This window comes from Heloderma suspectum, chromosome 7 (assembly GCF_057233095.1).
Source record: "Heloderma suspectum isolate Gila_16-S chromosome 7, 16-S_ref, whole genome shotgun sequence".
NCBI classification, from domain to species: Eukaryota; Metazoa; Chordata; class Lepidosauria; order Squamata; family Helodermatidae; genus Heloderma; species Heloderma suspectum.
In genome coordinates this window covers 9205538-9220614 of record NC_139464.1, presented here as the reverse complement: position 1 = coordinate 9220614, position 15077 = coordinate 9205538, and the positions used below count along the sequence as shown (strand labels likewise).

Here is a 15077-nt window from a genome sequence, read left to right as displayed (position 1 = left end):
AAGTTGATCCATTCTCAGAAATGTTTTCCATCCTGGTTGAAGCACAGGTGCTTGTTTTGCCAGTGAGAAATTAGGCAGTCTTTATATTAGTAAGGCAGGAGTTGCTGTTTTAGGTAATAAAAGTCAATTGAAGCCCATTTCTTCATTTCCTCCCATGTTTAAAATGTCTAGTGTGGGCACTGGGGTAAAATGGGATTTACATTATTACTGGAAGAAAGGTTGGATTTTCATACCTTGCTGTGGGCAGATCTGAATCCTCTTTTGGAAGTTAGGAGCATCTGGTCAGGATGGGGAGTGGTGCAGGGATAGGCAAGCTGGTGCCCTCCAGATTTTCTGGATTACAACATCATCGTCTCTGACCATTAGTCAGGCTGCCTGGGGCTTATGTGAGTTGTAGTCCAAAAGATCTGGAGAGTACCAGGTTGTTTACCCCTGGAGGGGAACCAACAGTTTGCATTGGATTTGAAAGGCAGTCCTAATTCAGAATAGGCTCAGGGAAGAAGTGGTATTGTCTGATAATGCACAGTAGTATGCAGGGAACATATAGGAGGAAAACAGTCTTTCTACATAGTAGCTGTGCTTTGTTGGAATAGGACTTTGGAAACTAATCAAGTGCCGTGAACTTTTGTTTGTGTCTTTTAGGAATATTTTAGTGGACAAGCCCAATGATCAGTCTTCACGGTGGTCTTCTGAAAGCAACTACCCTCCACAAGTAAGTGCTTTAATTTTACTTCAGAATTTTGAATCTCTTAATCACCACCACCACCACCACCACCAAAAGTAACTTCTCTGAACTATCTGGACTTATCTGCTGTATTGCAAGGCCATTCTGCCTGGGTTGGTTTTCAGTGGGTGGCATTAGTGTTTGTATTTAAACTGTGAATATTATCTAATTAGATCTGTGTTGGTTCTTGATTCTTATCATGAGGTTTTTTTGCTCTGGCCTGAGACCCTGGCGTAGAATAGGCTGAAGGAGGAACCAACATCTTGAAGGGATCCCTTGAACAGACAAGAGTGGTAAAGTAGCCATCCAGCATATTGCTGGGAAACAGGCAGCTTACAAATTTTAAGAAGTCATGAGTGGGCAAAGCACACTGTGCCATAAAAGGAATCCTTGATGCCTAGGTGCTAGTATTTAATTTATTCATTTATTAATTACATTTATATCCCACCTTTTTTCCTCCTTAAGGAACCCAAGGTGGTGTACATAATCTCCCCCCCCCCTTTCAGTTTTATTTATTACAACAACCCTGTGAGGTAGGTTGTTCTGAGTGTGTGACTGGCCCAAAGTCACCCATTGAGCTTCCATGGTCAGGTGGGGACGAGAACCCAGATCTCCCAACTCCCAGCCCAACTACCTGGAACTTTCCCCCCATGTATCGGTTACTTCTTTTTCCTCATTAGCTTTTCCTGGGGGATAGGGGCAGGAGTGGGCTCTCCCACACTGGAGGCATTCAAGATGAGGCTGGACAGCCATCTGTCAGGGATGCTCTGACTTGGATTCCTGCATTGAGCAGGTTGGACTTGATGGTCTTATAGGCCCCTTCCAACCCTACGATTCTGTGATTCTATGAGTGGTGATGGGAGGGGGAAGCGTGGTGCAGGAAACAGTTCCTTTACCTGCAAGCCAACTTTAGTATACTTGGATTCTTGGGGATGAAAGGGCTATATGAGCTTTCTCTCTTAATTTGTCACCTGTAAAGGACTAGTGGATTTCCTGAGGAAGCACTGATTCTGATGTGGGTAGGACTTAGGCTACTGATGGGGTTTTATCCCGTTTATTTTTAGCATTAATTTTGAGCAAAATGTATCTCTGAACTTAGTTTTAAAAACAAACAAACCTAGTATTCCAGCTAAAAATAACCAGCTAAGTAATCCTGTTCTACGCTTCCTCTGTGCATCTACCAGATAGCCTTTAATAGTTCCTCTTGGCAAAAATTCCTTTTTTTGATACTCAGCAATGTGATAACAGTACATTAACGTTGCCTTGAGGGTATTATGCAATTTTGTATTGTTATAGCACCCTAGAGGCTTTAAGTGAATTTGGGGCTTTGCTGTATCAGGTGCTCCGCAGGTGCGTGGTGACTGGCAGCCTACTGAGCAATGAAACTTATTTTCTGAATGTATGAATGGGTAATTCTTGGGCTGGAATTTGGCAAAAGGACTGGCTGGGTGGTGAGAGATGGTACATCACTTTTGAAATGGAAGTGTAGGGTGTATGTCTTCCCTTGTACCATGTGATGTGTTATTTATTATTTTATTTATTTATTTATTTAATTTATTTATTTCATTTCTATACCGCCCAATAGCTGAAGCTCCCTGGGCGGTTCACAAAAATTAAAACCAAAGAGCACACAATAAAACTATTCAAAATATATAAAACATTAAAACCACAGTAAACAATACAAGCAGACTAAAACCAGAATGTTATGCTGGCTTCACTCGTCAAAATTTCTAAAGGCCATATTGCACCTCGTAGTATGAAGCATTTTCTCATGAAATGAGTTAATCTTTGTAGTGGTGAATATCTTATCTGGAGGCCATTTTATTCATTGACAACAGGGATGCACTCGCATTATGTGCAAACGGGCATCCTTGTATGTTGCCTACCTGTGCACTTGGGGTCAATTCATACGTAATTAATTAATTAATTACTAGTGTTTGTACCCTGCCTTTCTATCATTGATTCTCAAGCTAGGTATTCACCTAAGGATTTTACAATCATTTTTTAAAACGTATATCTTGCAGGCATAGCTCATAAAAGCCCACAGGATGACTTGCAACATGAAAAATCCATAAAAACATTATATTGATAAAATTTCACAGATTGAAAGCAGAACTGCTTTACTATAATAACAATACACAGCAGCCAGAAAATTTCCAATAAACTGCAGTAAACATGTAGACAGGAGTGATCCAGTAGACGTTGTTTACTTGGACTTCGAAAAGGTTTTTGACAAAGTCCCTCACCAAATACTCCTGAACAAACTTAGCAGTCATGGAATAACAGGGCAGGTCCTCTTATGGATCAGTAAGTGGTTAAAGAACAGAAAGCAGAGAATAGGAATAAATGCTAAATTCTCCCAATGGAGGCAAATAAGTAGTGGGGTCCCACAGGGATCTGTATTAGGATCAATGCTTTTCAACCTGTTCGTAAATGATCTGTAATTAGGAGTGAGCAGTGAAGTGGCCAAGTTTGTGGATGACACCAAATTATTAAGGGTGGTTAAAACAAAAAGGGATTGTGAAGACTCCAGAAGGACCTCACCAAACTGGGAGAATGGGCATCTAAATGGCAAACACGGTTCAGTGTAAGCCAGTGTAAAGTGATGCACATTGGGGCAAAAAATCTCAACTTAAGTATAGCCTGATGGGATTTGAGCTAGCAGTGACCAACCAGGAAAGAGATCTTGGGACTGTGGTGGACAGCTCAATGAAGATGTCAACACAGTGTGTGGCCACTGTAAAAAAGGCAAACTGCATGTTAGGCATAATTAGAAAAGGAATTGAGAATAAAACTGCCAATATCATACTGCCCCTATACAAATCTATGGTGCGACCACACTTGGAATACTGTGTCCCCTTTCTGGTCACCACACCTAAAAAAAGATATTGTAGAGCTGGAACAATTGCAGAAAAGGGCAATTAAGTGATCAAGGGGCTGGAACATCTCCTCTATGAGAGAAGGTTACAACAGCTGGGATTTAGCTTGGAAAAAAGGAGGGCAAGGGCAATGGGAGACATGATAGAGGTCTACAAAATTATGCATGGTGTGGAGAATGTGGAGACATTTTTCTCTCTCTTTCAAAATACTAGAACTCAGGGTCATCCTATGAAGCTGATTGGTGGGAGATTCAGGACAGATAAAAGGAAGTACTTCTTCACACAGAGCATAGTTAAACTATGGAACTTGCTACCACAGGGTGTAGTGATGGCCACCAATTTGGATGGCTTTTAAAGGGGGTTGGACCAATTCCTGGAGGAAAGGGCTATCAATGGCTACTAATCTTGATCGCTCTGTGCTACCTCCAGTGCCAGAGGCAGTGAGCGTATGTACACCAGTTGCTGGGGAACGTGGGTGGGAGGGTGCTGTTGTGCGCATGCTTGTGGGTTCCCGGTCGACAGCTGGTTGGCCACTATGTGAAGAGAACGCTGGACTAGATGGGCCCTTGGCCTGATCGAACATGGCTCTTCTTAGGTTCTTACGTTTTTAAGAGGATCTGCACAAAATGTATTATCTAAAAAAGTATTGTGTGAAATGTTTGGAAACATGTGCATCATACGTTCATCAGAGAAGTAAGATTGAGTGGCTCCCACTCCTTGTCATATGTACACTCTATTTTGAGCCCAGATTTGCTACTGTGTAATGTGTGAAAAGGCTCTCCTCTTCGTTTCCTCCATTAGGGTGGTCGGAAGAAGTGCGGAACAGAATTTTCATACCCAATTAACATATTCCTCTTACACTGTCCTTTGGTTTGTTTTAAGATTCTCGTTAGTGCTGAATGCTTTGGCATTGTTATATGTCAAATGTAAAACAAGAACAAAAATCCATATCTTTTATCCTCTCTAGTATCTCATCTTAAAACTTGAAAGACCTGCCATAGTCCAGAGTATCACATTTGGCAAATATGAAAAGACCCATGTCTGTAATTTAAAGAAGTTTAAAGTTTTTGGTGGGATGAATGAAGAAAACATGACAGATCTGTTATCAAGGTAAGATATTTCAATGTCTGGTCATGTTTTTTATGTTTTTCATTGCAGGACTAATAGAGCTGATTATACTCATCACTGAAATGTGCTCTAGTGAAGGACCCCCCCCTTCTGCTTGGTTTATGCTTCCATTTTTCACTCACAACTGGTGGAGTGGTAAAAAGCCAGGAGTTTTGACTAAATCATGTCCTTTGGGTTAAAAGCATCAAACATGCCATGGACATGCAGGGATTATCCCTAAATGTTTTCTGAATGGATTTCACCTCATCTCCACTTCAGTTTTGAAATAGATGTGTTTTTTAAATGTTTATACTTCTTTCTTAAGAGCAGATCTCCTCTGCATCAAGAGAATGGGCCAGTTTGCCCATTAAATAACCCATAGTGGCCTATTTTAATCCCTGGTGCATGCCAGGCGCTCTTTCCCTAATTACCCACTCAGGTGTGGCTGGTGTTATCTGAACCTGGGTGGCATGTCTTGTTTGAGGGGAAAACAACCCTCAAATAACCCTACAACAGGACATGATGTCCTGTTTTGATCATGCAAATTGGGTAACTGTTTCCAGTGGTGCATGTAAGCTCCCAATAGGATTGTAAGGTCCCCTGCGCTTGACAGCATTTTTCACCCAAACAAAACATTTTGACAAATGCGATGGCATGCCAGCTTGTAGGGGCAGTTTGGCTGTATTATTTGGGGTGGCCCTAAGCTCATGGTCGGTTCACACCTCAAGTTCAATATTAATTTCTATGTGTGTTGGATATATTAGGGCCGCGGTGGCTTAGTGGTTAAGACGCTGAACTGCAGACTGGAAGGTCGGCAGGTCAGCAGTTCGAGACCCGAGTGCCGCGTGACGGAGTGAGCTCCCGTCTTCAGTCCCAGCTTCTGCCAACCTAGCAGTTCGAAAGCAAGAAATTGCAAGTAGATAAATAGGTACCACCTCGGCGGGAAAGGTAACAGCGTTCCGTGCACCTCGGTGTTCAGTCATGCCGGCCACATGACCACGGAAGTGTCTTCGGACAGCGCTGGCTCTTCGGCTTAGAAACGGGGATGAGCACCTCACCCTAGAGTCGGACACGACTGGTTGGGGACACCTTTATGTTGGATATTAGCATGGATATGCTTGGGCTCTGACGAAGTGTTGGGCTGGATGCAGGTCTGTGGCATCCTGTAGAAGCTACTCTCCTTGAGGTTTTGTTATATAATATGGGGAGACCCAAGGCTTAGTTTGGGGTGCAAACTCCCAGTTCTGGATTTATTTGAACACAATTTAGCTATTATTGCTATAGTGGCACTATGCTTGACGGTGTCTGATGCCCAAATGTAGTGTGGCTAGAAGTGTTGCTGTGGCAACTTGTAGTGGAGGTGTGGCTGATCTGGGTCCTGGACACCCCCCCCACACACACACACTCTTTGCTGGTGCTGCCTTAAGCAGGTTGCTTCATCTTGCTGCATGGCAAGGCTGGTCCTTGGTAAGATTTGCCCCTGGTAAATTGGTGAAATGGCCCTTGGCAAATTGTGATTATATGCAAACCCCGTGATTGCTACAAGTCTGCCACTGACTTTCCATCTCTTGGGGTGTAGACCATGTTAAAAATCCCATCCAGTATTGTTGATCACATATGGCAAGAGTTTTTCTCCTGGGCCATGTACTAAAAGACAGAATAACAAATTTGTTAGTCTCTGTCTCTCCTCCCTTGCTCCTCCATTCGAGGTATATTTCTTACAGGGATCCATATCAAAAAATGTTTAGTATGGGTCAATATATGTTTGCCAAATTTCATACTTTTAACACTCATGCATGATTTTAGGTTTGGCAGCTCTGTTAGCCATGTAGTGATGAGTTAGGCTGAGCACTTATCTAGCTGGATCTGAAGGAAGTTCCTTTTGGTTCCTGTGGGAAAGCCCCTGGTTCACTCAGGCTACAGTCCCAGTTCTGGAACCTCATCGGAACCCCAGACAACTCACTGCTTTACAAGCCACTGGCAAAAAGCAAATACTTTACCCTGAGCATAGCTCCTTATGAGATTATTACAATACTAGAATCCCAAAATGTGTCTAGTTATTTCAAAACAGCTCAAGAACTTCCTCCTTCCTCACCTCTGTGGTGCCTAATCACATCTTATGCTCTTCTATGCTCATTCTTTATTCCTTCCTATCTCAGATTCCTTGCTCTGGACAACTCCCTCTTTCCTCCTGCTTGCCTTAGTCCCTTCTTACTCCTTCGTTCATTTAAACTAAAATAACTGTGCTAACTTTCCATAAAAATGATCTACAAAGCAACTCAAATATAAGAAAACCCATCATACAAATGTAGCAGCATAAAAACACAGCAGCTGAGCAGAACAAAGAGAAAAACTGCATGATTTAAAAAACAAAAGATGGAGGGTAAACAGCGTGCTCCCTCAAAAGCTCAAAGGGAAATAATAGTCTGCCCAAGAACTTGCAAGGAAAGAAGCCAGGTGAGTCTCCCTACAGAGAGAGTTCCAAAGCTGGGACACAACTATAGAGAAAACAATATCTGATGAAGGGTGCTTTGCCATGTTAAACATGTGTTGCGCAGGTGTCCATATTTTTGAATAATTCCCAAAACTTTCCTGTGCTATGTGGGCCTTGTTTCCTAGTTGTGTGAAGACTTTAATTTGTGTGCTTTCTCCAAACTTACTAAGAAGGTAGGCTGGTTGGCCACTTTAAGCCCTTGGGAACTAGTGGGCAGCTGACATAAGAAAATTTTATGCCCAAATATAAAACTTGATCAGTTATTGAACCATGATCAAGTGTGTTAGTACAATATGGACATAGGTGCCACATAAAATCTCTCCTCTAGTTACCTGCCACTAAATGCAGTCCTGTCTCTTGTTAACCCACCATACCACAGAGCAAGGCCTGCAAAGAGGATCCAAGCAATTAGGAAGGTTTCTATAGGAATTGCCCCTGGCTTGCTCCTTGCTTCTCTTCCCCTTCCATTTTGTTGCATGCATTCAAAGTAAGATATGAATGTTTCATTTGGAGCATGAAAAATGCTTTCCAAATTGATTCTCATATGCTTTCGAACTGTGGTGCTGGAGAAGACTCTTACGAGTCCCCTGGACTGCAAGGAGGTCAGATCAGTCCATCCTAAAGGAAATCAACCCTGACTGCTCATTGGAAGGACAGATACTGAAGCTGAAGCTCAAATATTTTGGCCACCTAATGCGAAGGGAAAACTCTCTGGAAAAGACCCTGATGCTGGGAAAGATTGAAGGCAAAAGGAGAAGGGGACGGCAGAGGATGAGATGGCTAGATAGCATCACCGATGCAGTGAATATGAACTTGAACACACTCTGGGATAGAGCGGAGGACAGGAAGGCCTGGCGTGCTATGGTCCCTGGAGTCACGAAGAGTCGGACACGGCTTAATGACTGAACAACAACATATTTCTAAGAAGTTAACATTCAAACTTAAGGATCTCATTTGAAATTGGGGAAATGATATACAGACACGGAACATGCCATGATTGGTGTGTGTGTGACTACTGGTCTCCTGACCCTTAGTTCCCCAGTACAAATGTTCTCAGTAGTATTGGGGAATAGTACTTTACAGCAACCTCTCTCAACATACTTAGTTTTGAACCAGGAACAATATAAAATATATTTACTACTTAGCCCTAAAGTCCTTGGTAAACTTTAATAACCTTGTATTTTTCCCTTCACAGTGGCTTAAAGAATGACTATAACAAAGAAACATTCACCTTGAAGCATAAAATTGATGAGCAGATGTTCCCTTGTCGATTTATTAAGATAGGTAAATATAGTTTTTCCTGGTGTTCATGTTATCAGTTTTCTCTCATCTCTATTCATGTTTGTGATGACCTTGTATTTGTGAGTCTTTTTATTTCATCATCTCTTTAGGCTGATTACCCAGCCAGTGGTATTAGGAATGAATAAAAGCTTTTTTTGTAACCTCGAAGCGTTGCAGCTGTAATGCACTGTGCCTTGGGATGCTCTTGAAGAAGATTTCGAGGCGTCTGCAACTAATGCAGAATGTAGTATCTCTTATCTTTGGTCAGGTGCATATTCTGATGTTGTTCTGGGCTCTGTGCTGGCTTTCTGTATTCCTGAGAACACAGTTGGAAAGTGCTAGCTTCATTGTACAGACTCACCAACAATTTGGGACTCGTGTCTTGAAGCATCCCTCCAGTGTGGCATTGGCTGAGACCATCCTGCTGACAATAAATAAATAACTTGCCAATAAGGGGAAATACTTTTTTATTGCTGGGATTATCAACATGGCTCAACATGCAAAACTAGGCATAGTGTGTGTGTTGTCCTTTTCCTCTGAGTAATGACGGCCATATCTGAAGTCTTAGACCCTGGTACATAAGTAGAGCCATGCTATCAGACAAAAAAATCCATCTTGTTGTCCAGTGTTCTGCATTGCACAGTGGGAAGCCTTTCAAAAGCTAATTGGCAAGGTTTGGAGATGGGGGCTATTGCAGGATATTTGTCTTCAGCATCTGGTTATCAGAGGTGTATTGGATCTGAATTTGGGGTGTCTGTATAAGTACCATGGGCATGGCTAGTAGCCATTAGTAGCTCTATCATCCATCAACTTGTGTAATCCTTCCACTCTTAAAGGTGGCCTAGAAATCATTTTAAAATACATAAATAATAATTTTTGTAAAAGTCCTTCTAAGGCTATCATCACATTTCGAGGCAGCGATTCTATGAATTAATTATGCATCGTAGAATCATAGAATTGTAGGGTTGGAAGGGGCCTACAGGACCATCGAGTCCAACCCCCTGCTCAGTGCAGGAATCTAAGTCAAAGCATCCCTGACAGATGGCTGTCCAGCCTCATCTTGAATACCTCCAGTGTGGGATTGCCCACCACCTCCCTAGGTAATTGGTTCCTTTGCCGTATTGCTTTAACAGTCAGGACGTTTTTCTGATGTTCAGCTGGGATCTGGCTTCCTGTAACTTATTATGACAACTACTTCCTTTTGTCAGTCCTACATTCAGTGAATTTCACTGGATGACCCTGAATTCTAGTACTGTGACTGAAGGAGAATAACTAAGCTGTCCTCTTTCTTTACTTCATGCATAACTTCATAAAACTCTATCATGTCCCCCCCTTTAGTTGTCTTTTTTCCAGTCTTGTGATCGTTTTGGTTTCCCTTTTCCCAGGGGGTGTGTAGCTTGCAGACAGGTTTGAGCTTCAGGTCTTCTCATTTTAGAAATTAGATGGAGAAGAAATTATGAATGGAATACAGAGCTGTGGATCTGTGTGAAATGGGAGGATGGCTAGATGCAGTCAGCTGGAGGTCAGTCTGCATCAGCATTGAGCTGCCACTTAAATTTCCTATATGTGAAATACCAAATGTCAGTTCTTTTTATCAAGCCAATTCATTGTGGCACCTAGGTCATACTGCCCCATTAGGAAAATGAAACATAATGGCATCCCACAGAGAGCTGTGTTTGTAAGCAACTTTAATTATCAATAGTGTATGTTGATCCTTTTGATAAAATAATACAGTTTTTCCCCCCAATGGATTCTGCTATTTGCTAATTTTATTGCTTGAAGCAGTGATTTAAGCTAGAAAATTGTTTGAAAAGACAGCTTCCTCTACCAATACTGAATTTAGCATTATGGTTTATGGTGGTATGAGGATAAATTTCCTTGAGTGTGCTTTGGAAGGGTATCTTAGTACAAAACCAAACTGGGTAGTGTTCATATTGGAATGGGTTATAGGAAGATGAAAATAGGACAGTTCAAAAAGGTGGAAGAAAATGGGGAGCCACTAGGCCTGTGATGCTACTTGCTAGTGGGTCATCATGTGAATTTGAATTGCCCTTGGAGTTAATAGCGATTCTGAACTTGAAGTAGATTTTTAAGGTTTTTAAGATTTTAAGATTTTTAAGACTTGTATACTAGTCTGGCTGTCTGAGAGATTCTCCCAGAATTTTTTCCTGGGAGGTACTGTGGCATAGTTGCTGCCTGCTGTTTGGGGGCTCCCACAGTCATTCTGTCTGTTGACCTGTCTATCCTAATGAATGACTGAAATGTGCACATGGATAAAGCATGGGATGCATTAATTATAATTTATATAATTATAAGGGAAGAGAAAATTGATGGGAAGAAAAGCTCAATTGAAGGTGCTGGTGCTTACATTAAAAGCCATAGATGCATCCTACCATGCAAACCTGTCTGTGCATTAAGATTATCAGAGGAGGTCCTTTCTCCATGTTAGGAGAACTGCAGTATACATTGACAAAAGAGGTGCATCTCTGTGGTGGCACTCTCACTTTGGAATGCTCTCCCAAGGGAGGTAACACCTAGTGCCAACACTGTATTTCTTCTGGCACGTGGTTAAAACCTTTTTATTTGCCCAGGCATTTAAAATTTAGTGTATTTTTAGCTGACTATCGTTTTATGCCTCTCAATGTTTACTGTATTGTGTAAACTTCTAATGTGCTGAAATTTTATGTATACCATCCTGTAATCCATTTTTTTGATGAAGGCATAGTTTATAAATTTATAATAGCTTAATATTTATAAAAATTTAATTTTATATAAATTTTATTTGGTTTTGGTAGAGAGAGGCCACCAAGAGTGCCCCTCTATTTATATTTGGGCTGAGGTAGCCATGGGCCAAAGAGGAAGAGGTGGGCTCAGATGTGAGCAAGCCTTAAGCCTTTTAGGGCTTTCAGATTAAAACCAGTTCCGTGAACTCTTCCTGGAATGCTTTGGAGAATGTGGACTAAGATTTGTAAACCACTTAGAGAACAAGCGCTATATAAATAATCCCCTTGGAAATCGCAATATTTATTTATTTCATTTCTATACTGCCCAATAGCCAAAGCTCAATTGAGAGGTGATATAAATATGTAAATAAAAATACTAGCGCTAAGTACTTTTCTCTTTTTCCCCAAATGATGTCCCTAAATTATGGTGGCTTTGCGAGGCCTCATTTGAATCTATAACATGATCAACGCAGACATCAGGAGGCACTGAACTTGGGTAACAACAAAAACCAAGCCCCAAATTTCTGGCCCTCCTAGCTGAGGGAGGAAGTGCTTGCAAATGAATATCCATCTTGGAACCTCTGGAATGCAGGGCTGGGCAGCAGTCTCTGAATTAAGGGAACTGGATTAGGTAAATAAAACAAGGACATTTGGTTTGATTTGCATCATGATTGTTGGGTGGCCCTGCCCATTAAATATAACAAGCTGGCAGGTTTTTCCTAACTTGCGCTTATGTCCCAATTGTTTCTGCTCTGTTTTAAAAGAATTCTCATGACAGATGAGAGACCACACCAATAATCCTGTTTTATGCTGTCTTCATTAATTCTTTGGGTATTTTTGCCTCTTGATACCCGTTTCTTATTTAGAACAGGGCTGGGGAACTTGTGGCCCTCCAGATGTTGTTGGACTGCAGCTCTCATCAGCCCTAGCCAGCATAGTCAATGGTGATGGATGATGGGAATTGTAGTCCAACAACATCTGGAGGGCCACAAGTTGCCCGCCACTGTTTTAGAACCTTTAGTCCCTTCCCCCTCCTCCCTTCCCCCTTTGATTCTTACGTGTTTACATCCAGGCTTTTAAAAACACAATGGGACATAGCAGATTTAGGGGAAACAATAACTTGTGAGGAATAATTTCAGTATTATCACTTCTGCTGTAGGCTAGATGTTGGGGTAACTGTTGTTCCTCTTAGCTCCCCCCCCCCAACCTCCCGTGCTTGAGTTGGGCAGTGTACAGTACAGTACACTATCAATGGCTACTAGCTATATGCCACTTCCAGTATCAGAGGCAATGTGCTTATGTATCCCAGTTGCTGGGGAACATGACAGGGGAGGTGCTGTTGCACTCATGATCTACTTGTGGCTTTCCTACATTATGGCCCCTGTGTCAACAGAATGCTGGACTAGATTGACCTGTGGTCTGATCCAGAATGGCTCTTCTTATGACCAGTGTGAGCTGCATAATCTTGTAAAATAAATCCCCTCTCCCAGTGCAGAACCACCCTTTTGAGTCCTTTTTAATCACTAGGAATGCCAATAATATGTTGCAATGTAGTGTTAGATGCAATATGGCCTAGTAATAGTGTGCCATAGACTCTCCAGCCTACCTGTCTGTTAGCCATGATAGCTAAATGAAGCCTCCATGTTTGGAGGCAGTATACTTCTGAATAACATATGCTGGGGAGAAATGGGAAAGCTGCTACCTGCTTGTGGGTTTCTGAGAAGTATCTGCCTAGCTGCTTTTGGAACTGGAACGTTGGGCTTAGATGGACCTTTTTGTCTGCTCCAGCTGGACTGCTCTTATGGTAACAGAATCCACAGTATAGTATCTGGACGGAGAGGTAGCAGCAGCCTTCAAAGAGAGGGGGATGGTTGTGGAAAAGGAAGTTCTAAAACTTTGATGGAAGGGACATTTCTGCAGAAGAGTTTGGAGGATTAACGATGGAAGATGTAAGGAGAGATGTTTTCAAAGCTTGAGTGTATCCACTTGAATTTCTACGGATCTGAAGGTGTTCTAAGCTTGTGACGTTCGCAGCACAGCCTGTAAACCGTATACGTGTGGTGCATGGGTTGCACTGGGAACACTGCTCATAAGCAGTCGTTCTATCTGTGTTCTTCTGCTTCCTCCCTCTTGGGTCTAAAATATTGAAATTAAGGAAATGGCCTTTCTTTTTAGCTACTTGCCTTGTGCAGATTTCTTTTGAGCAAGTGGCCAGAAAAGCTGCAGTTAATGCCAAAACCTGAAGAAGAGTTTGGTGCAACTCAAAAGCTTGCTTTTATTTTCAAGGCTTGCTGGGCCAGTAATAGAGATCATTTCACTTGCGTTGTGTTTCTCACTTGGTGGAACCGATGTGGTTGCAAAGAGCCACCTTGCCTCTTGCTTTAGTCCCTGTGCAAGAAAAGGTGTGGTGTATGTTTAGTCGTTTGTGAAGTGCATTGCAGGTATTTTCTGTTGCAGGTACATTGTGTGATGTGGCTCTAAGACTTCTCTGCTTGACTTTTCACCCTGGGACCTTGGGAACTGTTACTCTGTGATTGGATCTCTAATAGAAATAATACTTTGCAAAACTACAATTCCCAGGATACTTTTTGGGAAGTCTGGATACTTAAACCAGTTAAACTTGTAAGGCAGATGGTGCCCTGGATGCCAGAGAACAAAAAGCTTGCATTAAAATTATTATCTACAGAATATAAATATCTTGAAAGGGTTTTTTTTTCCTGATCATCTTTGTTCTAGTTCTTAAATGTAATATAGCACAAGGCATAAAAAGTTGTCTTGCACAACTGATGTCAAACTGGGAGGATGTTTAGCTGTAGAGTGAGAATAAAAGCTGAGATTCTTGGCTTTCTACCATCCTGTGGAAACCACCTGATTGTTCAAGCTAGAATGCCAGGTTTCCCAATTTATATTGTCATTATGGTCAAGCTTACTTTCTGGACCAAACTTTCCAAGTTTCCAAGCTTTCCATTTTCAGGGAACCATTTTCACATTGACTTGTCTGCTCAGGAATGCCCCCCCCCCCCAAACACACACAGACATGCACACATGCCATGAAACCCCTGTACATTTTGGAAGTCCCTAGGATGTACATTTATGTCCCTTGGCTGTACAGACAGTGCTGGTGTTAAGCCTCATAGTTGCTGTATGTGACCTCAGAGTGCACACTTGAACATCACCTCCTGCATCTGTGCACTACTGGAAAACCCCCCCTGTAATTGCGGGCAGGCGCTATTTCAAGGAAGCTTGTCTCCTGTTACTGGTCATCTTATTGAGGACCTTCTAATAAGCGTCTGAGGAACCCCAAGTTTACTGGAATGCACTTGGAATACCACTGCTCAGTATTATTTAACTGCATTGTTTAATCTACATCTTATTCATTAACCTTTGTCTAATGTATAGGCATATCTTAAAGGGCACTACTTAACTTGATTTTAAAGTTCCATTTTTGGAGCTGGACAACACTTAACCACCAGAACTGGGAACGTGGCCAAGATGAGGGGTCAGTGGCCCTTTCCTTAGGTGCAACAGCAGTGCTTTATTCAAAATGATCAAAGGGGCGGTGTTAGGAATATAATTGCTTCCATATAAAATTATGGCCTAGTGCTCTCACACAAATTTGTGTGATGAACTACATTTGAGCTTTCCACCTATTATGACTCCATTATTTCAGGTTTATGTTAAGCCTCCCAGGGTGGCAATATTATATATGTAGTGCATTATTCTAAATGCCATTGGAATTCATTAGGTTTTGTTAGTATTTCAACTGTGTGTACAACTGCTGATGGTCAGTCCTTTGTTGCCAAATGCTTTAGAAATAAGAGTAATGTTTCAATGGAAGGAATCTTAATTCTGATTTTATCTCGCCTTTC

General features: G+C 41.8%; 1 protein-coding gene across 3 annotated transcripts in view; it reads left to right on the top strand.

Annotated features, from left to right (window-relative positions):
* Positions 1-15077, top strand: part of MKLN1 (muskelin 1) — a 111071-nt gene that overhangs the window by 17795 nt on the left and 78199 nt on the right. For all 3 annotated transcript variants that reach the window (XM_084809061.1, XM_084809059.1, XM_084809058.1), the window contains exons 2-4: positions 643-712; positions 4571-4713; positions 8400-8488. In XM_084809061.1, coding sequence (XP_084665187.1) covers positions 4679-4713; positions 8400-8488 — 124 coding nt within the window. In that variant the 5' untranslated portion in view covers positions 643-712; positions 4571-4678. The remainder of the gene's footprint in view (positions 1-642; positions 713-4570; positions 4714-8399; positions 8489-15077) is intronic.